Source organism: Castor canadensis, chromosome 9 (assembly GCF_047511655.1).
Source record: "Castor canadensis chromosome 9, mCasCan1.hap1v2, whole genome shotgun sequence".
Classification (NCBI taxonomy): domain Eukaryota; kingdom Metazoa; phylum Chordata; class Mammalia; order Rodentia; family Castoridae; genus Castor; species Castor canadensis.
In genome coordinates this window covers 152,072,576-152,094,054 of record NC_133394.1, presented here as the reverse complement: position 1 = coordinate 152,094,054, position 21,479 = coordinate 152,072,576, and the positions used below count along the sequence as shown (strand labels likewise).

General features: G+C 54.9%; 1 protein-coding gene across 11 annotated transcripts in view; it reads left to right on the top strand.

Moving 5' to 3' along the window:
* Ablim2 (actin binding LIM protein family member 2) overlaps window positions 1–21,479 on the top strand; it is a 139,685-nt gene that overhangs the window by 78,730 nt on the left and 39,476 nt on the right. For 3 of the 11 annotated variants that reach the window (XR_012435883.1, XR_012435882.1, XM_074042682.1), the window contains exons 9-16: window positions 561–617; window positions 2,479–2,556; window positions 7,661–7,807; window positions 10,790–10,822; window positions 13,259–13,379; window positions 14,899–14,997; window positions 20,585–20,686; window positions 21,229–21,282. Coding sequence is in view for 4 of the 11 variants with exons in the window: in XM_074042682.1 (XP_073898783.1) it covers window positions 561–617; window positions 2,479–2,556; window positions 7,661–7,807; window positions 10,790–10,822; window positions 13,259–13,379; window positions 14,899–14,997; window positions 20,585–20,686; window positions 21,229–21,282 (691 nt within the window). In the remaining 7 variants the exon portion in view is untranslated. The remainder of the gene's footprint in view (window positions 1–560; window positions 618–2,478; window positions 2,557–7,660; window positions 7,808–10,789; window positions 10,823–13,258; window positions 13,380–14,898; window positions 14,998–20,584; window positions 20,687–21,228; window positions 21,283–21,479) is intronic. The other 8 variants (XR_012435888.1, XM_074042685.1, XR_012435884.1 and 5 more) reach the window with 7 other exon arrangements.

The following is a 21,479-nucleotide window of genomic DNA, read 5'->3' as shown; positions in this document are numbered from 1 at the left end:
CAGGGCTGACTCAGGGGGAGTGAGATAGTGGAATAATCCTTCTGGCGTGTCCAGTATTGGGGATGTTGTTGTGGACATCATGTTTCTGCCCGTCAGGACCCCACCTCACATGCCTTGCCCCAGAACTCAAGCTTGGAAATCGCTTTCTGGAAGCTTCCCTGTTTCATAGCGAGGGAGGCGTTTTCAACGCCTGGAATGGATGCTGACATCATTTGGGCCAGGGAAACACACAGTCTGTATACTGGAACAGTGGGCAGCACAGGCTCCGTGTCATCGGCACAGTGGGGCACATTCTCTGTAGGCAGCATGGTGGTGGGTGGCCAAGGATTCAGGCAGCTGAGCTGTGACGTGACCCCAGCTCCTGCTGGCTTCAGAGGCTGAGGTCTGACACCTCTCCAGTGTGCTGTCAGGGCCTGGGGGCTGAGGAAGCACAGAGCTCCAGGAGGAGCCAAGCAAAGCTAGAGAGTCAGGAACTCGGGGCCCACAGAGGGGTGGCTGGCACGAGTGAATGAAGAGGTGGCACCTACACGTCACGCCTGTCCCTCCTCTCTCCCTTCTAGATGCAGAGCCCCATCCACAGTCAGGCCTGCCCAAGGGCCACGCCTTATGCCTTACAGGTTTGTGCCTCCCCTGCCATGTGTGGCTGTGCTGGCCCTGGTGTCCACCTGTTCTTTCTGGTGCTGTGGCTGGGTGGAGGAGTAGCTGTGCCCGAGGGGAGGTTCCAACATAGCCACACTCAGTTCCCAGGGCTGCAGAACGTCCCACAGCCTGGCCCTTCAACAGCAGAGACTGGAGGCTGCAGTCTGAGATCCCATGTGGGAGGGCTGCCTCCTCCCAAGCCCCCCTCCTTGGTTGAGATGCCATCGTCCCATGTCCTCTCATGATTGTCCTGTGTGTGTCTATGTCCTGACTTCCTCTTCTTATGAGGGCACCAGGCAGATTGGATTAGAGTCACCCACCCCAAGGACCCCATTTTACCTTAAAGACCCTATCTCCATAGTCACACCTGAGGTCCTGAGGGCAGGGCCTCAGTATAGGAATTGGAGGGATCCCCCTCACACACCCCTGCAGGGTGGGGACACTGAGGTGGACTGGGCAGAATTACCAGAGAGAGGCAAGAAAGAGTCTGATGAGGGAAAAGAGGCAGGGAGGCCACAGTAGGGCCACTGAGGCTCAGTGGAGGGCATGGGCCACACAGAGAAGTCTGGGTTATTGACTCCTGAGAGGCAGAGAGGCCCTGAGTAGAGTGTGTTTCTCTCAGATGGGGTGAGCAGGATGCCTGGGAAGCCAGGCAGGCAGATGGCTCTGGGGCCAGGGCTGGACCAGAAGAGAAGAGTGGAGCTGCCAGGTGGTGGGCCCTGTCCTGCAGGTGCGAATGGACATCAGATGCAGTCACCAGGTGGGTGAGGAGCACAGGAGGAGACAGATGTCAGGGTCACCATCAGCCCAGGGCATACAGAGGGTCCAGGGGCTCTGGATGGCAGAGGGCATGTGAGGAGGCACATGTACAGGCCACAAGCAGCAGCAGAGGCCAGGAGGAGGCCAAGGATGTGACGGTGAAAGTGTTTGGCACTGGAGGCCGAGTCCGGGCACATGGGGGCTAGAGAATTTGCTCCGACACTGAGAATGGTGTGGGGTGTGAGGTCAGGGTACTGCAGCAAGCTTGACCAGAGAGCTCTGTGGCTGATTTACTGAAGAGTCCAGTGACAAAAGGTCTGGCCTAGGGAACCAGTGCTGTACATAGCCGGCATGTCCCCTGTTTTCCAGGTGTGGATACCTCTCTGCACAGCAGAAAAGTGGTGACAGTGGCACCCTGAGCTTTCCAACTTGAGGGGTGGTTTAACATGCCCTGATTCACTCATCCCGAGACACAGCTCATCCCCAGGTGGTCTCTCATGAACGTGGGAGCATTTCCAGCCAGCCTGGGCTCATTGCCCTTGCCTTTCACAGTGTGGCCTGATGTGTTATCTGACTGTAGCTTTCTGGTCCTTCATCGAATCCTGTGTGTTTATCCTGAGAACTCCTTCAGCCCACCAAAAAGAAAAAAAAAGGCCAGATGTGGTGGCTCACACTATAATCCTAGCTACCCAGGAGGCAGAAGCTAGGAGGATTATTGTTGGAGGCAATCCAGGGCAAAAAGTTAGCGAGGACCCATCTCAACCAATAAGCCAGGTGTGGTGATGTGTGCCTGTGATCCCTACTACACAGGAAGTTGTAGATAGGTGGATTGTATCCAAGCTGGCCTAGACAAAAACACGAGACCCTATTAAAAAAAAAAACCTGAAAAGCAAAAAGGGCTGGAGGTGTGGTTCAGGTGGCAGAGCACTTGCCTAACAAGGGCAAAGCCCTGAGTTCAAACCCCAGCACTGCCAAAAAACAAACAAAATAAAAGCACCTCCTGAGCTGGCACCTCTGATGACACCTCTGAAGGCTCCTGACATGGAGGCACTGGCTCAGTCTCCACCCTCTCTGTTCTAGGAAACCAGGACTTCCTCAGAGAGCATCATCTCTGCACCTGCCTCCAGCACCTCAGGGTCCCCGAGCCGCGTGATCTATGTAAGTGGGGCTGGGGTCACCCAGCCAGTGAACTCTGTGGGGACTGCAGAGTTCACTGAGGATGCTATCACAGGTGGGATGGGGCAGCCTCGCTCTTGTGGCTGCCTGGGGCAAAGGCCATGCGGACTTTCTGAGGTGGATTCAAAGCCCAAAGCATGGATGTATCTGTTGCACCTAGCACAACTGCCAGTTTTGTCCCGATATCTGGTGACTCTCAAAGCCATAATACTGCAGAAATGGAGTCACGGTGACGGCCAACAGTCAGGGTGTGCCGAGTACGGGGCAGGACCACGCAGGCTTTGTGAACTCCAGCGCAGATCTGTTTATGTGAACGTGGGATGTATCCCAACGGGCTCCTAGAGAGCAGCCTGCTAAGGATGGTGTGACTCCTGTCATCCCATTTCTCCCATCCAAGTACTAACCAGGCCTGACCCTGCTTAGCTTCCGAGATCAGACGAGATCGGGCGCGTTCAGGGTGGTATGGCCGTAGACTGTCATCCCATTTCTTAAAGACTGTGTGTGTGTGTGTGTGTGTGTGTGTGTGTGTGTGTGAACAGTTGGAAACATTTTAACAAACTGTTACAGCAGTTTCCGCTGAGTGGTTGGATTGAAGATAGGAGGTCATTATTGTCACTGTTTGCTAAATTTGCCATTAAAAGAGAGTCCCAAGGTGCAGGTGAGGGAAAGGATCCCAGGACTTGGCAGAAAGGCAGATGACATGGAACAAATCACTTCTGCTGTCCCCCTCCCATGAGGACCCTCAGCTCTCTACATCACAACAGAGATTTGACTTCCTTCTCTCTCTGTGTCTTTCCAGCCTTTACCCTCCCAGCATAGTCTGACAGGTGGACGATGATAACAAGCACTTCTCCTTGGGTTATTGTAACCTGTCCCTGTCTTGAAGGGTGATGACATCAGGGCTCTTTGGGGATGCCCTCTCTGAGGCTTAGCCTGCCTGTGTGAGGTCAGGCTGACTCTGTGCCCCAGGATGAGGCCTTTCCCTCTCTGGCTTTCTGGGAGCTCGACTAAAGGATGGGGAGCCCCTTCACCTGCTGTCCGGTGCTTACGGAGTTACTGTGTGTGAGGCTCGGTGCTCTGCTCCTGCCTGGAGGAAGGGCTCAGGGAACACTCACTGCTGATCTTGTTATTAAATCTGTTAGGGTTTGGCTATGAAATATCTCCCCTCAAGGTTCATGTGCTGAAGACTTGGTCCCCGATGCTACTTTTGGGAAGTGGTTGAATCATGAGGACTCTGACCTCATCCACGGAGTGATCCATTGATGGATCCAAACTTTGAATAGACTATTGGGACATGATGGAACTGTAGAAGATGGAGCCAAGTTGGGGGAAGTAGGTCACTGGGAGTGTGCCGTGAAAAGATGAAAGATGTACCTGTCCCCAGCCCCCTCCTGTCTCGCTCGCTCTCCTCTCTCTCTCTCTCGCTCTGCTTCCTGGCTGCCCTGAATAGCCACCCTCTGCCACATGCCCCCACCACGGTAACCCTCTGCCCCATCTCAGGCCTAAAGCAAGGGAACCAGCTGGTCATGGACTGAAACCTCTGAAACTGAGCCAAAATCAATCGCTCTCCTTTAAACAGTTTCTCCCAGGTATTTGGCACAGCAGTGAAGTCGAGCACACCACCTGTACCACTTCGCCAGGGCTTCATAACAAAGAACCAGGACTGCGGCTTGAGCAAGGGACTTGTAGCATCTCACTGTCTGGGGCTGAAGCCTGAGATGAAGGTGTGGGTAGTGTAGCTCCCCCTGAGGCCTCTCTTCTTGGCTTGTTTGGTGTCTTCTCCCCATGTCCTCATGTGGTCCCTGTGTCTGTGTCCTGATCTGTTCTTCTTAGAAGGACACCAGTCCTAGTAAATTAGAGTCCACCATACTGACCTCATTTTACCTTGATCACCTCTTTAAAGACCCTGTCTCCAAACATGGCCACATTCTGAGGTCACAGGGATTTGGGGGGACATAATTCAGTCTGTAACACTCTTGTCATCATTTTGAAGAATAGTAACGACTAGTAACATTTAAATGAGCTAAGGTTTGCAAAGCACTTAGGATAGGGCCTGGTGCCTGATAAGCGTTCAACGCATGGCAGCAGCTGTTGGTGACGTAGACTGACGGCACGTAGTAACTGCTCACTAAACGTGAGCTGAGAAAGGAACGAATGAGCATTTGCGAGGGCTTAGCACTGGGATGGTCACGTGATCATGCAGTGAGCAGGGACAGCAGCCCCTAATCCCAACACTACTTCCTGGCCAGACTGTCTGCAGGGGCCCCCACTGCTCCCTGCTGAAAACATCCCTGGCAGATCCCTCCTTCTCCCGTAGGTATTTGCTGCACAAACCGTGGTTGGTCTAGACAGCATGATCCTGCTGCCACAGGAGTGGCGGGGTGGGGCCGGCACTGAGATGCAGGCTGGGGAAGGTGTGAGGTTGGTGAGGGAGGAGTGTGGGGGTGCACTAGACCCAGGTAGGTTGAAGCATGTCACGCTGTGCTCAGCTTGGGTCAACTTCCTGCTCGCAGAAGTCCCAGTTTTAAATAGAAGCCTTGAACAAATCACTTGAATCCAGGCTCTGCCAGTTCTTAGGTTGGCACCACAGAGGGAGCCTGGAGAGCCAGGGCCCGGCAGAGGGCAGCACAGGCCCCAGGCACAGGCTGCCCTGCCTTGTCATAGCCCCAGAGCCAAATAGCGATGTGGACATCACAGGTGATGTGGCTGCATTGTTGCAGTACTCCAGCAAGACACACACACTTCCTTACATCATACAGATTCTGCATGCTGGAACCATGACCCAAGGACGCACATGTCCCCCAGGGACCAGAAAGGCCACAGACCAGGCTCTCCAGCTCCCTCTCCCAAACCAGGGTGATGTCAGCCCCCACGGGCAGTGCACAAGGTCTAATTTCTTCACCAAGAGGGGTTACCTGATGGCGCAAGCCCTGCCTGTCTCGGGTCTGCTGCTGTGCCCTATGAGTCAGTGTGACAATAAGGAGTCACACTAAACATAGCGTTTTGTCCCCTTTCTCTGGCCATGGTGATAAAGCAGTGAGGAAGCCTGGTATAAGAGCAAGGTCGCCACGCTCTGTTGTTGACTGGTGCATATTGCAATCGTAACATCACGTGTGGCCATATTACCATTTATTTTGCTGCATGGAGTGTGGGAAAGAACAAAGCAAAGAAAAAAAACACTTGTCCACACACACCACCCTAGCCTTGACCAATTAGAGAGCATAGCCAGTTGTCATGGCAACGGCCAAGGACTTGGCATGGAGGAGATGGATCTGAGAGGCCGCTTAGCAACCTGTCAGGTTTGCGGCTGGGCAGTTGGGGGGCGGCTGGCACCATGCAGGCTGCGTGCTCAGACTCCTGCCAGGGGCTGGGTTGTGCGTGGAGCCCAAGGAATGAGAGGACACGCCAGGGCCAGGTTGCTAGCAAAGCCCAGTGCAGGTGAGTGGGGAAGGTGTGGTGTCTGCAGGCCTTGGGGCATCCCCTGAAGCCTGGCATGATGCTCACAGAAGCCCAGCAGAGAACAAGACACAGGATGGTGGTCCCTTCCTATAGGAGACGACGAGCTGAGAGCTCACTCACTTTTGCAAATGCCCGACTGGCTTGAATTCACTGGGGCAGGCAGGATGTCCTGAGCACCTTGGCTGGGTTGAGCCCAGAGTTCATAAGAAGGACTTGATGACAAAGCAAATAGGGTCTTGGGTCCCACTAATCTTGGCTGGGGAACCTCAGGGTCACTAGACAAAGATTAGCCCTTACTTAAAGAAAGAAGGATCCAACCCAGGTAGGGAAGGGGAACCCAGAAATGAATCCTGGAAGGGACCTTGGTCAAGTCGGGAAGAGGGATGAGCCAGGCAGCCTAGGCAAGGTGTGTCACAGGAAGGGAACAGAGTGGGCAACACCTCAGATCTGAGTGTTGAGAACCACAAGGAGTGGCGGGAGCAAGTGAGTGGGGTGGAAGAGACCAGCAAGTAGACAGGACCTGCTCACCCATGGTCTCCAGTCAGATTTCCTCTGACAACAGAGGAAGCAGCTGGAAGGTCCTGATGGGGATCAACATGCATGACTACAAATTGTACTGTGCCTCGAGATTTCACCTCGGGTCTTTTGACACCCACCCTGGGTTCCAAAAGGATCAGGCCTTCACTGTCGTTACACACGGAACTCAGCAGGCTTCAGCCCAAGGGCTATTGTCCCGGGAGAGTCCTGGAGTGAATCTGGTGGTCAGGGCAGTCCTCCTGGAGGAGGTGGGCTGGGGGCTATAGGGCCGTGGAGAAAAAGGAGTCTTAGCTAAGCCTGGAAGGTCCTGGGCTGGGGAGGAGACAACTTAGGGCAAATAGGCTGAGAACCTGAAGAGCAAGCTTAGGGGCATAAGTGAGGTGGTCCATCTGAGGATGGGGCTGCCTGGAGGCAGGAACTGAGAGCAGGGGTGTAGCTGGAGCTTGAGAGACCCTCCCTCGAGAGGGAGTGTGACATGACCGAGAGCACAAACTCCACAGCCGAACAGCTACCATGTCTTCTGGCTGTGGGACTCTGTGCTCAGTTGGTGGGGTGGGGTGAATGCGTGTGTGTGCAGGAGGGAGTCCTGGTATGCAATAGGCGTGCCAATGTGTGGGAGCACATGGAAGTGTATCTGGGCAAGCGTGTGGGCATTCGGATGTGGAAGCAGGTGCAGGGCATGGTGACCCTCCACAGCCCGAGATGGCATGGTCTATGTGTGCCCATGTGTGCACTGTGCATACACAGGGCGTGCATGTGACATGGATGTGTGTGTGTGTTTAGGTCACAGACTGAGTCTCGCCATCCACCAGACCCTATGCCAACATATCACAGGCTTGACCTCTGACCCTGGGGCCATCCTCATGATCATTCTCCACTTCATAGAGAAGGAAACTGAAGCTCAAAAAAGACCTATGCTTAAGGCCACTGGCCCTTTGGTGGCTGGCTGCAGATCGGAGTCCCCTGACTGCAGTGAGCTTGGTGTGCTCAGGGCTTTGCAGCCTCAGTTGTCCTCACTCCCAACCCATGGTCTTGCTGGCCCTGACTGCGGGTCTCGCTGAGGCCCCTCCCCTGCTCTCCTCCCTCCCAGGCAAAGCTTGGTGATGAGATCCTGGACTACAGGGACTTGGCTGCTCTTCCCAAAAATAAGGCCATCTACGACATCGACCGCCCTGACCTAATCTCCTATTCACCCTACATCAGCCACTCTGCGGGGGACAGGCACAGCCATGGCGAGGTATGATCCTGCTTTACAGCTGGGTGAGGTGCTCAGAGTGCAGGCCCTGACGGACAGGCAGCATCTCACGTGTGGTCCTTTCAGACAGGACAGAGCTGTGTAGTCCCCTCCACTGTTCTCTGCCTCCTTTGCTCCCAGTGACCTGTTCCACCTGATTTAAATAACTCCCAGTGTACCCTGGCCCCAAGCTTCCCTCTGGGGGAATGTGTGAGTCTGGAAGGGTCTCCTTAAATGGAGCAAGAAGTAGAGGTATGCCAGTGTTTGGGGAAAAGGATAGACACTCAGTGAAAATCCCTGGATTTTCTTGCATATTGGAGTATTTTCAGGATGCATGAAGTGTGTTGTTTTCCTTTTCCAAAACCCTTGGCCACATGCCCACCCCCTCTGGCCTGCACGCCCCTCTCTCCTGTGGATGCCTTGAGCCAGTTCTACCAGCCTGGTTGAGCCACAGACACTATGTCCCAGCGTTCCCAGGATGGCGTCCTTTCTTACTGGATTATTTCTTATTCGAGGCTGCCCTTTTCCATTTCCCACGGAGTTCCTTGTTGTTGTCTTCTTTTCTTTTTGTGGTTTTAAGATCTCAGTGTGGCTGGAGCTGCCTAGGATAATAAGAGCAGTTTCTGCTGCCTGCACACGCTTGTCCATGAGAGGCCAGGGTGTGGGTGCTGCCCTGGAGCGGGAAAACTTGGCCCTTCCAGACTTGTTTCCCTTGGTTGGAATTCCTCATTCTGGGACTTCTGCAGGGCCTCGTTAGGAGTGAGGCCTGAGACCCCCAAGGTGTCATGCATATGTGATGGTGCCAGGAGGCCCAGCTGGCCCTTCTCAGGTCACAGCTGCTGGGCACACCTGCAAGCTTTGAGGGCCACTTGGGGAGAAGGGGAAGAGCTCAGGGACAACAGGTGACCCTCCTGATGCGTGTGGACCTGAGGAGGGGGTAGAAGGTGAAGGTGTCCTGAGGTGTACCCACCCACTATGCACCCAGCAGAGTGTGATTTGCAGCATCCCACTGGTCTGCAGTGGACACTGGGAGAAGGACAGAGAGGAGAGACTTGGCTTTGATCCCTCTGAGACCCAAATGCAGCCTTTCTCCCCTGAAGACCACCTGCTACCTATTTCCTTTACTCTTCCTCCAGGACACGGGATTCAAGTTTAGAGAGCTGGGTTCAAGTCCCTGCTCTATTCTGAGTCCTGGGATACGTTCCTGACTGCAGAACTTGTGTTGTTTTGGGGCCTCGGGAAGCTATGCTGTGATGGGCCAGTGTGAGCTGAGGTGATGTGTGAGGGTCTGGGCTGTTGACACCCTCCTCCTGCACTCACAGTCACGATGTCACCAAGCTCATGAACAGAGTGTGGCATGGAGTACAAGTGGACCTGGGGCCACACTCCCAAATGACAGCGCACGTGGGAACCATGGATGGTTCCCGATGCTAGGACCTGTCCCTCAGAGGGTGGGGCAGTGGGAGGAGGGCTGTGCATGTGGCTTGGAATTACCTTACCCACTCGGCCCTACAGTCCCTGCCTCAGCAGGGGCAAGGCCAGGCTGTCCCAGGACAGAGGTGTTCAACCAGGGAGTCCACCTCCTCCCAGGCCCAGGACAAACTCAGGGTCAGAAATCCTTCACACCCTCCTCAGGTAGGCCACAGAGGGCTGACTGCATCACCACTGCTGTCCTCTCTTGCCCCATTCTCGATCTGCCATTGAGCTGGGTTTTCATGTCCACCCACGTATGACAGCCCAGCACCTTGGGAAGTATTGTCCCCAGGAGCAAGTGAGGGCACCAAGACTGAGTGAGGCACAGCTATGGCTTATGTGGGCCCAAGTGGCCTGACTCTGGTCGCTGCTCCCTGTGTGTGGCCTTCACCCCCTCTCACCTCAGCTGGCGATGGTCACTGTGAGTGTCCACTGTGGGTGGTAGAGACGATGCCTATGTAGCCTTGGTGCTGGACAGTAGAAGAGTGGCTTGTCACAAAGGAGAGATCCAGCAGAGGGAAAAGCCACTAACCAGTTGCATGGGGACCTGTGTCACCTCTCTGAGCCTTAGTCGCCCACTGATGTGGGAAGGTGGGCAGACACAGTTCCCTTCATCCTGAGGAGGGAAGTAAGTGAGAGCACTTACTTACTTCTGACATACAAGGAACACAGCCTCCATCCACCTGTCCAGGTGTGTTGGAGAAACCTCAGCAGGTGTGCTTCCTAGCAATGCACTTTCCCTGGGAGAGCAGCCAGAGGACAGCCCGAATGGGTTCTGCCCTGGCCTCCATAGCCTCACCTGAGACCTTTGCCCTTGCCACCTCCCACTTGAGCAGGGTTTCAGGGCCTCCAGCTGGGGCTGTATCATATGCTAAAATTCCATTTTTCCTGTGAACTGGGTGCCTTCTCTGGCTATGTGGGGACCTACATTCTCTTCCCTAAGCCTCGTCCAGACCCCAAGATGGTGCTGGTTTTTGGCCCTAGGCTGCCTCCTGGGCCGAGTTCCACTTCTGCAGGTAGCTGGTGGTGATCACCTGGCCTATCTCTGGGGAAGGCCAGCAGCCTCTCCTCCAGCCCAGGGCCCACCAACAGAGCCAGACCTCACCTACCCTGAGGCCCCCAGTCACCCTCTTTCTGCCAGCTCCTCTTCCTCCTTTCTAGAGAAAGCCAAGGGGACCCTGTGCCCTGAACTGCCAAGTGTCTTTGGAAAACTAGGTTTCCACGGAGAGCTGTGGGGATAGCGGGTGGGCTGGTTGGAGAAGGCAGCAGGCTCAGAGGCACCAAACATACTCCCAAGGGCCCCTTTGTCTGGATGGCCCCAACTTTCTCCACCAAGAAGTCTTGAGGGCCTGCATTGTGTCTCTTGTGGTGGGGGTTCCTTCCTGTGTGGGGCTCAGGTGCACCACAAGAATGTAGGCTTCCATGTCTCCTACACATTAACCCAAATGCCCTTCACCTCAAAGTGACCCCTGGCACCACGCTAACCGTCCACTCTGTGTGTTGTGTCCACAGTTGCCTCAGTTGCTCTCGCCAACGCCGACTGAGGTAACCCACTCCGTGCCTGTGCCCTGTGTGTTCTCAGTGCTGCCACCTGCCCACCTACCCACCTGCCCACCTGCCCGCTAGGTTATAAAGACAACCAGTGCAGCACCAAAGGGCCTCCAGGGCCCTGGCTGTGACCTAGACTGGCCTCCAGAGCTGGGCGCCTGCTGTGGTGCTGGTCGTCTTTGTAATCAGATCTCCTCTGCATGCTTCCCTGTGTGTCTCCCCACCCACCACCATGACACCTGGGACACGGGAGTCACTAAGCAGATCCTGGCCTGGGTTGTGGCTACCCTGGGTCAGCTCAAGTCTACTTCACAGCCCTGAGCAGGGCATACAGGAAGCATCCAGGCCTCAAAGGATGGGCACCGTGAAAGTGTTTCTATCAAGTCACCTTCCTTATGAGCAACACGGGAATTTTTCCTCTGCCTCACTATGAATCAGTGACAGAGACAGCTACGATAGGTCCCTAGTCACTGTAGAGCCAGGCAGCGCGAGAGTGACGTCATGGCAGGCAGGAGGAAGAACAGTAGCCACAGATACCCTCGAATGCTCTGTGCTCAGCACTGTTGGGAGCATTTGATACTTAGGAGCTCCTTTACCCCATGACAGCTCCCACAGGTAACTTCTCTAATGCCTCCCACTTTATACCAATGGAGAGATTGAGGCACGGGAACTCAAATAACTTTTCCAGGGTCACAGCTATAGAAAGTCAGAGGAAGATTCTAGTTGGATGGCGATTCACTCCTGGGCTCCCTGGCCCCTCACTCTAGGCCACTTGCCCAGAGACACTATCCGCTGGCCTCTCCCATCGTGGTTACTCCTTAAGTCACTAAACCACAGTGGCTGTTGGCCATCTTGAGTGCCGAGTCAGGCATTCTTGTACCAGCTCATTCCCTGTCCAGGGGTCCTCCACAGGAGGATGTTAGCTGGCCCCAATCAGAGATGAGATTAGGCTCTGCCCAAGACAGAACCCCATCTTAGAAAGAGGCTGGCCTCACTGCAAAACTCTCTCTAAGGCTATGATCCCAGGCTGGACACCTGTGTCACTGAGAGGATGCACAGCCTGCTGGATTCTGGTCCGATGGTCACTGTAGCCAGGACTTCAGCTGCCATCACTGAGACTGCCTGCTTCCTTCCCACCCCATCCTCAGTGGGGTTTCCCAATACAGCCCTCAGGGGTGGTCCCAGGCAGACATGGCTCATCTCCCCAGGCCAAAGCCTTCCCCTCGCTTCCTGTAGCTTCAGAATCAGACCCTCCTGCAGAGCCCCTGTCTGGTTCCTCCACTTGGCTTCCTTCACTGTCCCCTTGGAAATAGCACTCGGGACTGGGGAGGAAAGTTTCCATGTTATCCCTGTCACTGCTGTGCACTAGGCAGGGCATGCCATGATTATAGCCAGTTAAAGTTGGGCATCAGACCCTGGATCCAGATGTGCCCGACACAACGTGCAAGTGACAGCCTGGTGCCAGGTTTCTCAACCCACTATAGCCAGTAACCCCCAAATCCAGGCAGGGCCAGGAGACAGGACACCGTAAAGTGCAGGACAGCAGGTGGGCTGTTCAGAGGATGCTCTGAGGTAGAGGGACAACAGGGGTCCAACTGGTCCAGGAGGGAATGCCAGAGCTGAGGTGGGACAACCTCTGACGCCAGAGAAACACAGCTAGGAAAATGACCTGGGACGGTATGGAGGTGGGCATGCAGGCAAGCTGTAGGGTCAGCATCGCTGAGGGATGCAGGCCAGGGCAGCCACAAACACCAGACCAGACCCCAGCCTATCCCAGCAGTGCCACAAGGGGTGAAGCAGCAGTATCCACCCCTCAGAGGGAGGCTGGACAGGCGTGGCACTACCCAGGTCACCTGGCTGCTCCCCCGGTGCCATGGTGCCATGTCATCCCATGCTGCTGCTCCGACCACTCCCAGCAGCCCCCTTCCTTGATCCTATAGGGGCTCTACTGTCAGTGTTTCTGGGTCTTGTCATTTGGGTTTCAGGGCTCCAGGGCGCACCTGCCTCCTTCTGAAGGTGCCTCAGAGCGTGTGGAGCCCCTAGCTCCCATGGAGGGACCCCCGTGGGAACTGGGGGCAGTTCAGTGGCTCTCAAACTATATTGTAGTGGCTTTGCATGCCAAGGAGTGTCAGGCAGGAGGGACAAGAAGATGCAAGTGGAGCCAGGTGCCTCTGCCACCCCCAATGCCCCAGCCACAGGAGGCACACCTGAAAGGCACCTGACGGACACAGGAACCGTGCTCAGGCCTAAGAGGCATGTCAGCACTGTGGCCATGTCCCACCTGGCCTTGACACATGTGCCGCAGGGGCTGGGGATTCCATCTGAGGCGACGTGGTGTCAGCCCCTGGAGTCAGGAGGGCAAACATTGAGGGGGTGGTCAGGGGTGGGTAGTGCTCCTGCTCGGGTGTTCACTGGCTGTGTCTTCTCACCCAGGGGGACCAGGATGACCGGTCCTACAAGCAGTGCCGGACCTCCAGCCCCAGCTCTGCCGGCTCCGTCAGCCTTGGGCGCTACACCCCGACCTCACGGTCACCCCAGCACTACAGCCGTCCAGGTACTTGCCCCCCTAGTTCCTTTGACATCTGATGAAGCTGTACTTCTGCTGATTTAAAGCGGCTTCTTTATGAAACCAGAAAGATGGTAGAAGGGGGTGGCATTGCCAGTGGGCAGGCAATGCACAGCACAGCCACTTAGTGACATAAGAAAAGGACCGCCTCATGCCTGGGGGACTGGGGCAGCTGGTTACCCATAGATTAGAGGAGCCACCTGTGAAGCGCACTTCCTGGGAACACACACTGAGTATATAGAACAAGCTCACGTGTCAAAGTGGAGCTGTTGAGCGGTAAGAGCAACAAACGCAGGCAGCCAGAACTCAGCCTGCTCCTGGCCCACATGGGGCTGGGAAGACTGGAGCAGTGGGAAAAAAGTCTGTGGCCAAAAAATGAAGTCAGAATATGCATTTGCTTGGAGGGTCATCCCTGAGACAGGGTCCTCACGGGAAAATTGGTGAGAAGCCCCACCATGTCCCTCCCAGCCAGGAGAGAGGCCTGTGCAGGGTCCTTTTTACCGCCAGCTCATCCCTGCCTGCACCCAGCTGTGCATTGCTCTCCCTTGGCTTTGGAACCCCTCAACTCCCCACCCCCAGAGGAAGTCAAAGCCACGGGGACGATGCACACACATGCTGCCTTTCTGGGGGACTTTTCCAAGCTGCTTCCTTCTTGGCCAGCTGTGCATGACCCCATTTTCACATCATGAACTGCAGCTCTTAATTTGCAAACTTCATGGAAAAATCTAAACTCATTCATTTGCAAAGTCATTTTCATTGACTCCTTGCAATGTGCCAGTATCCTGCTGAGTAAGGGTTAGAAAGTGGGGGAGTGGGGAAGAGAGCGAGTATGTGAGTGAGTGAGTGAATGAGTGACTGAGTGTGTGAGTGAGCGAGTGTGTGATCAAGTGAGTGAGTGTGTGAGTATGTGAGTAAGCGAGTGAGTGTGTAAGTGAGCGAATATGTGTGAGTGAATGAATGAGTGAGTGAATGAGCAAGTATGTGAGTGAGTAAATGAGCGAGCAAGTGAATCAGTGAGTGGGTGAGCAGGAGAGAAAGTCAATGAGTGGGCAGTGGTGACTTACTGAACCCTTCTCCTGAGGTCCCTTGTGACTTGGCTGTTAAATATCAGGTAACATGGATGGCCTGGCTATTGACTGCTTAGCCCCAGGTAAACCCCGGAGACCCACAATTTGTGTCCAGGGTGGCAAGCCTGTGAGGATGTCAGTGACAGACCACTTTCTGACTTCTGGCAGCTGCCCTCCATCTGACCTTGATTCCAATGACACCTCAAAAGTGAGCGACAGGCAGGGCTCTCAGCAGCCCTGACTGGGCTCAGAGGCAGGGCCTCCTCTCCACCCCTGGAGGAGAGTGGAGCACAGCCCAGTGATGACCCTCATTCACCTAAAAGACATGTATTCCTAGAGAAAGGAGGCACAAATGTTCCTAGAGCAGTGGGGACTAGGAATATTTGGTGGCTTTGTGGTCGGGGAGCCCAGGGTTACTGATTGCTCTCTGTCGCCCGCAGCTGGTACTGCAAGTGTTGGTACCAGTAGCTGCCTGTCCCTGTCCCAACACCCAAGCCCTACATCCGTGTTCAGACATCATTACATCCCCTACTTCCGAGGTAAGGCACACAGTGCTGCGGGTGGGGGGGGTGCCCATCCCCTGTCGCCGCATGGCTTCCGGAACCCTCTGTCTGACACCTGTGCTGTGTGTGTCTTGTGCGTCTGCTCTGTTCCTGTTGGTGTGTCTGTGTTCCTGGAAGGACAGTGCAGGTGACTTGTCATGCAGGACAGTTGGAGGGAGCGGGCTTAGACGCTGAGCCTGGCTCTGGGCTCAGAGCCTCATCCAAGTCATTGCATCCTCATTTCCATGTCAGCCCCGGGGCATGAGTGCTGGTAGGAAAGGGACTACAAGACCAGAAGCTGGGTAGAGCAGGCCATGATGCCCATGGCCTCCAGGTGGCAGGGCCAGGACTTGCCTAGATGGCTCCAACCCTTAGCTCTTCCAAGGACACAGAGCCAGCCACCTCCATGTCTCTGCATGGACACACACACATGAACCCCAACAGGAATGGCCACCTCATGTTTTCCTCTATGTGAAGGTCTGAGTGGTACACACTGCCAGATCACATGAAGTCCTAGTCCCCACGTGACTGTGTATGAAGGTGGTCAAGGTTAAGTGAAGTCACAGGGTGGACCCCACATCCACTAAAAATGGTGGTCTTGTAAGAAGAGGAAGAGGTCCTGGGCTTCTCTCCCTGCACCACAGAGGAAAGGCAGTATGGGGACAGAGGCCATCAACAAGCCCGGAAGAGAGGCCACACAGAAACCCCACCCAGCTGGGCCTCAATGTGCAACTTTTGGCCTTGAAGTATGAGGAAATCAGTGCCCATTGTTAAAGAGTCCCATTTGCAGCATTTTTGTTACACAGCTCAGATGATGGAGACACCACAAAAGATTCCCAAGGCATTGGAGGGTGTGGTGATGAGGTCCTCTTCAATCCCAGTGACAGGCTAAGTTTCCTGTCCTTACCACCAAGGGGTGGGAAGTCTCTGACAGTCTTATCAGGGAGTGGACGGTGGGGCAGATGCAGCTGGCTGCTCCCAGCATCAATGGCCAGCAGATGGGTCCGTTCTCTTACCTGTGCCCTCACTGCTCGCTTCACCCTTAGTCCACTGAGAAGACTCCTGGACACGGGTCCCACCTTCCTTGCCCCTTCCTGAGTCTGGCCCTGCAGCTCCTGGTCTCTGGTCAGGGTTGAGTCCTGAGAGAAAAATGTACCCATGGTGGCACATCCCCAGAACTGGGGGACAGTGGCTAAGGCCTTATCACATGTATCCGTGGGAGTAGCAAAGAGAGGGCCATTCTCAAAATCCGAGTGAATCCTGAACTCGGACAAGCCACAGGTCTCCCAGGTCAATGCCACTGCTCCGTCCTTGTCAGAGGGCCCTGGACCTTGGCTTTCCTTGGCTTTCCACAGCAGGCTGGCCCTGCTGTGGTCAGGCTGTGGTCAGAAGCAAGGGCAGGTGTAGACACTGGCTGTCTTTGCAGCATTCTCCTTACTCCCCAGGCAGCCTATGTGGGGACTGGGACCAGACCTGACCTGGCAACTCTCCTCCTTGGCCCATTCCTGAGTCTCCACCCTTGAATTTTTACCACTCCAGGGTGGAGAAAGGTCAGATGAGACCTGGGCTGAGGGCTGCCCCTGAGCAGTAGCACAGTCTACAGTGCTCTTTCTGGGAGCAACCAGAAGGCAGCTCCCATGCTCAGTCCAGGAGAGAGAGCCAGGGAGGGAGGGGAAGGCAAACAGCCCCTTCCTCCCATCCCCTAGGGAAGAAAACTCAGAGGCCCCACCCATCCACCAAAACATGGTTCAGAAGACCTCAGGCCAGCCCACCACAGGGTCAGGAGGCACCATCCCTGTAGGGGGGACAGGGCACTGTGACTTGGTGCTAGTCCTTACTCTGGTTTGGCCACCAGTACCCTTTGCTCAGAAATCAGAGGAAAACCTCTGCCCTTCTTGATGGGATTGGTATGGGGAGCCCAGCTCACAGCTCTGCCTCTCCTGGCTTCCATGGCTGTCAGTGACTTGGGAGCATCCAGCTCTTCCCAGAACTTGCCCCAGAGGAGAACAAGGCCCAGAAAGAAGTGTCTGGTCAAGAGCCCAAAGCAGAGCCCAGGAACAGGCTTCCTCCCCAGTCCCTCGCCCATGAGTCACCTGGGGTGCTGGTGGACCATCTTGGAGGCTGTGCTAGAGCAAGCTGGGGCACTCAGATGCCTGCCTCCCAGCTGACACAGGCTGGCATCTTCCGACTCTAGGAAAGCCCTTCCCACTCCTTCCTGGGGCATCTTCAGGTCTTTGGCTCTGCTCAGTGGACACTTCCTGTTGGACAATGCCCTCACCCCAGCCAACACTCTCCCAGCCTGGCCAGAAGCTGGCAGGACCCCTCACTTCTCTCCCCTCTTCCCACCCAGCCTAGATACATATTCCCCCTTTATCTCAGGGCCCAGGACCAACCTCCACCAAGACCCACTGCTGGTGGCAATCATTTGCATGTTAGCGTGAATTTCAGTCTCTGGTGTGTCTCATGGGGTGGTTAAAGTTTAAGCCTGTCTCTCACCTATTAAAGATCAGGCATCAGGACAGACAGACATGAGGTTCCAAGGGACTCAGTGCTGCTGAAGCCACTTGTCCAGGCAGCCAAAGCCTGCTGACTACTGAGCCTTCCCACTCCACACGGCCACGAAAAGGAAAGGGAGACAAAGGGTCTCAGATGTGGAGCCAGGATCAAGGTCCACCTCCCCCACAACATTATGTCCTTAGTTGCTCTTCATCTTGGTAAGCGTCCCCTCCCTCGGCTCTAAAATGGGACTCTAACCTGCAAGCCCTCAACCTCACAGAGGCTGGAGTCGATGACTCAGATAGGAGGTGGCACCACGTGGAAACCTGCCCTTGTCTTGGTAATCATCCTCAAAGGCCCTGGCTGTGAGTCAGACTTGCTTTGGTGACCTTGAGAAAGTTCAACCAGAGCCAGCTGAAGCCCACCAAGGACAAAACCAGAGCCACTGGAGTCCGAAATGAACAATGTCACATGGGATTGTAAAACTAATTGTGACATGATGTCCTCGAGCCAACACTGGAGCAAAGAAAGGATTGGACCAACACAAAAATACGTGGGGGAGAAGAGAGAAGCCTCCCACACAGAAGAACTCCAAGTACTGCATGGGATCCTGGGTCCCATGGCCAAGTGTGGGCTGTACACGGTGGCCCTCAAAGAGGGGACAATTATAGGAAAAGAGCAGCTCTGCAGTGGTGGGTCCTAGCAAGTGCTACCCCTACCCAGCCATCAGCAGCAGCACAGCATCCTGCAGACAGCAGGTACTGACTGCCATGGACGAGGATGGCCGACATCTGTGTGCCTTCTCCCCAGATCCATGCAGGGAAAATATCAGACAAGTCGCAGCTGAAGGACATTCTGCAAAACCCCTGCCCTGTCATAGCAGAAAGGAGCTAAAGACATGTGACAACCAGTGTACTGTGCTATCCTGAGACAGAAAGAGCACGTTAGGGGAAAACAGCTGAAATCCAGATAAAGTGTGGTGTTGAGGCAGCACGATGAAACCCAGGCACCGGAGGGATGTCAGAAGTTAGGGATGGAGGGCTGGACAGGGGCACTCATGCCTGTAATCCGTTATGAGGGATACGTAAAGAAGAAGATCACAGTCTGAGACCAGCCCAGGCAAAAAAAAAAAAAAACCACAAGCCCCATCTGAAAATAACTACAGCACAAAAGGGCTGGGGGCGTGGCTCAAGTGATAGAATGCCTGCCTGGAAGCACAAGGCCCTGAGTTCAAATTTCAGTACTGCATGGAAGCTGGGTTGGGTCGATAGTGACCCTCTATAATTACTTTAAAATATCCTAAAATTAAACACTTGTTTACATTAAATAGAAGACAGAGCAGTCTCCTGAGTTGCCCATCCACGCACAGGGCTCTCCCAGAAGGAAGAATATCAAAAGCCCCCCTGTTTGTGACCCCCTCCAGGAGGAGCAATGAGCCTCACCAGAAGAGGCCTCTTTGTCTGCCATTGTCACCCCCAGTCAGGCCCTCAGGTGGCATCAATGGCCTGGGGTCTTTACCTCCAAGGCCCAGGGAGGAAGCCAACCTCATAGCACCAAGTGAGCCTGGCTCACAAAACATGGCTCCTTAACCTCCACAGCAGGTGGCACCAGAAGTGCCCACCCTGCACGGCTGCTGTGGACACACTGTGGGGTCCAGGTCAGCCACGTGTGTTGTCAGCTGCACGGGAACAGCAGCACCAGTGCAGAGGGAAAGGCTTCAGTGGCTGTGCCCTCCTCAAGGCTTGGCAGACGAGGCAGAGCCCAGGCCAGTGGGCAGCCTGGGGAAGCCTCTGGCTTGTGGGGCAGGGGATGGAGGAGGTTAGTGGTGGTGTCTCAGGCAAGGACTGACCAAGGTGGCAGAACTCAGTGGTCCGTGTTAGAGGCCCTTGAGGGCAGGTGTGAAGTAGGCCTAAAGGGTCACCAGGTCCACCATGGCTGGGCTTCAGGTCCCTTTGGTCTTTGGCCCCTCTAAACATCTGAGAAGCCATGGCTCATCCCACCAGGCACAAGTTCCCACCAAGCCTGTCTGTCCAGCTCCCTCCAGTCTATGGCAGGTCCACTTCCAGGCCTGGCTTCTGTTTCGTGGTGAGGACACTGGAGGTTCCTACTGCTTGGCCTGCTACTCTGTGGGGAGGTTCTCAAGTCCAGTGCCCCTTCCTTCCCTGATCTGCTATCGGGTCAGTAGGGCTCCTGAGGTTAACAGGAGAGGTGACATGTGTCCTGGGGCTATCTCACTACAAGCTGCATTCCTCCTCATCAAATGTCCAGTGTCCATTGCATTCTGCTCATCAGTCATTCCTGAGTAAGGGGCAGGGGCGTCCACCTGCAGCTCTCTGTCTCTGTCCACCTGTGACTTGATGATCCAACCTCCTCCTAAGCAGAAGCCACAGCTCCACAGGAGGTGAGAAGTCAGGCCAGAATTAACGAAGACTGAGGACCACCTGCCATGCTGGAGCTGGCAAAATTCTACTCAGGCTTTGAAGGAAGTGCTTGATCCATTCTAGCCTGTTCAGATGACTAATTCGTGGATGCTTGAAGAAAGTGAGCAATCAGGGAGGCTGGCCTAGTTTATACACAGGGACAGCCTGGGAGGCAAGCCTAGTTTATATACAAAAACAATCAGGGAAGCAGGCCTAGTCTATACACAGGGACAATAGGGGAAGCAGGCCTAGTTTATACACAGGACAATCTGGGAGGCAGGCGTAGCTTATACGCAAGGACACTGGGGAGTGGGCCCTGGTTTAGGTGAGCTGACAGGGTGTGCTCACCCTGGCATGACCCCAGCAGAGTGTGCATACCAGGACCCACCCCAGGTGCACCCCTCATGCACTAACATATTCTTGATCCTTGGCACCACTGCTCTTTTCCAAGGCCACCAAGCAGGTTCCACTCAAGGTTGGATTAACAAGTCATGGGGCCCAGTCTAGAAAAATCTCTGAGGTCCACAGTCCCCCCATCCCTGGACCAAAGGCTTGGATCTCCTGCAGGAAGGAGAGTCAGGACTCATGGGAGCCCAGCTCCTTTGCTTGAAATAGTTTGCTCTGCTTTTCCCTCCTCTCACGTGCCATCTCTGCCCTTCCATCTGGAGGTAGCGAAAGTGGGCGCAGCACCCCCAGTCTCTCAGTGCTGTCGGACAGCAGGCCTCCTTCCTCCACCTACCAGCAGGCGCCGCGCCACTTCCATGTCCCAGGTAGGCCCTGGCTCTCTGTCGACCCTGACGATGTCTGGCCACACCTGAGGTGTCAGAGCAGGTGCCTCAGCTGCCTTGACTCAGCAGGTGTCCTGTGATCTGCCAAGCCTCTTCACTGCTCCCCCAAACCTTGAGCTTTTTAAAACTCATCAGTGGGTTTGCATATCCCCCAAACTAATGTGTGTTTGAGGTTCTCCCAAAGCCCCACAAACACCAGCGGGACATTTTGTCCTCTTGGGAAGAGGATGGAGAAAGGGGGCTTTCTGAGCTAGCTATACCCTGGTGGTCCCGAGGTTCTTGCTTGCCACCTTCCCTGACTACCTGTCTCTCTCCCCATCTCCTGCAGATTGGGGGTGGCTCTGGAGTGGGGGTGCTTGATAGAGGTGTGGGCTTCAGCATCAGCCACCTGCCGGGTGCCCGAGCCTTTCTGGTGGCTGTAAATCTGGGTGACTGTTGGTGCTGCCAAAGCAGTGGGGCAGAGCCCATGACATGTGCTTACCTGCTTACCCTCACCTCTCTCCTTCTCTCTCCTTCTTCCCCAGACACTGGCGTAAAAGATAACATCTATAGGAAGCCCCCTATCTACAAACAGCATGGTACAGTTGGAGTCTGCCCGTGGTTTTCCTGCATGCCTGCCACACCCGCTCGCTTCTGCATGCGCCTTTGCTGTGTCCTGATTGTGGGGCAGAGGCCCCAGGAGGCTCTGCTGTCTGATTGTTAAATGCATGCTCACTTGGGGCTCCTGAGGGGCCCATTTTCCTAAGAGACAGTGGAGGGACACTTATGTATGTTT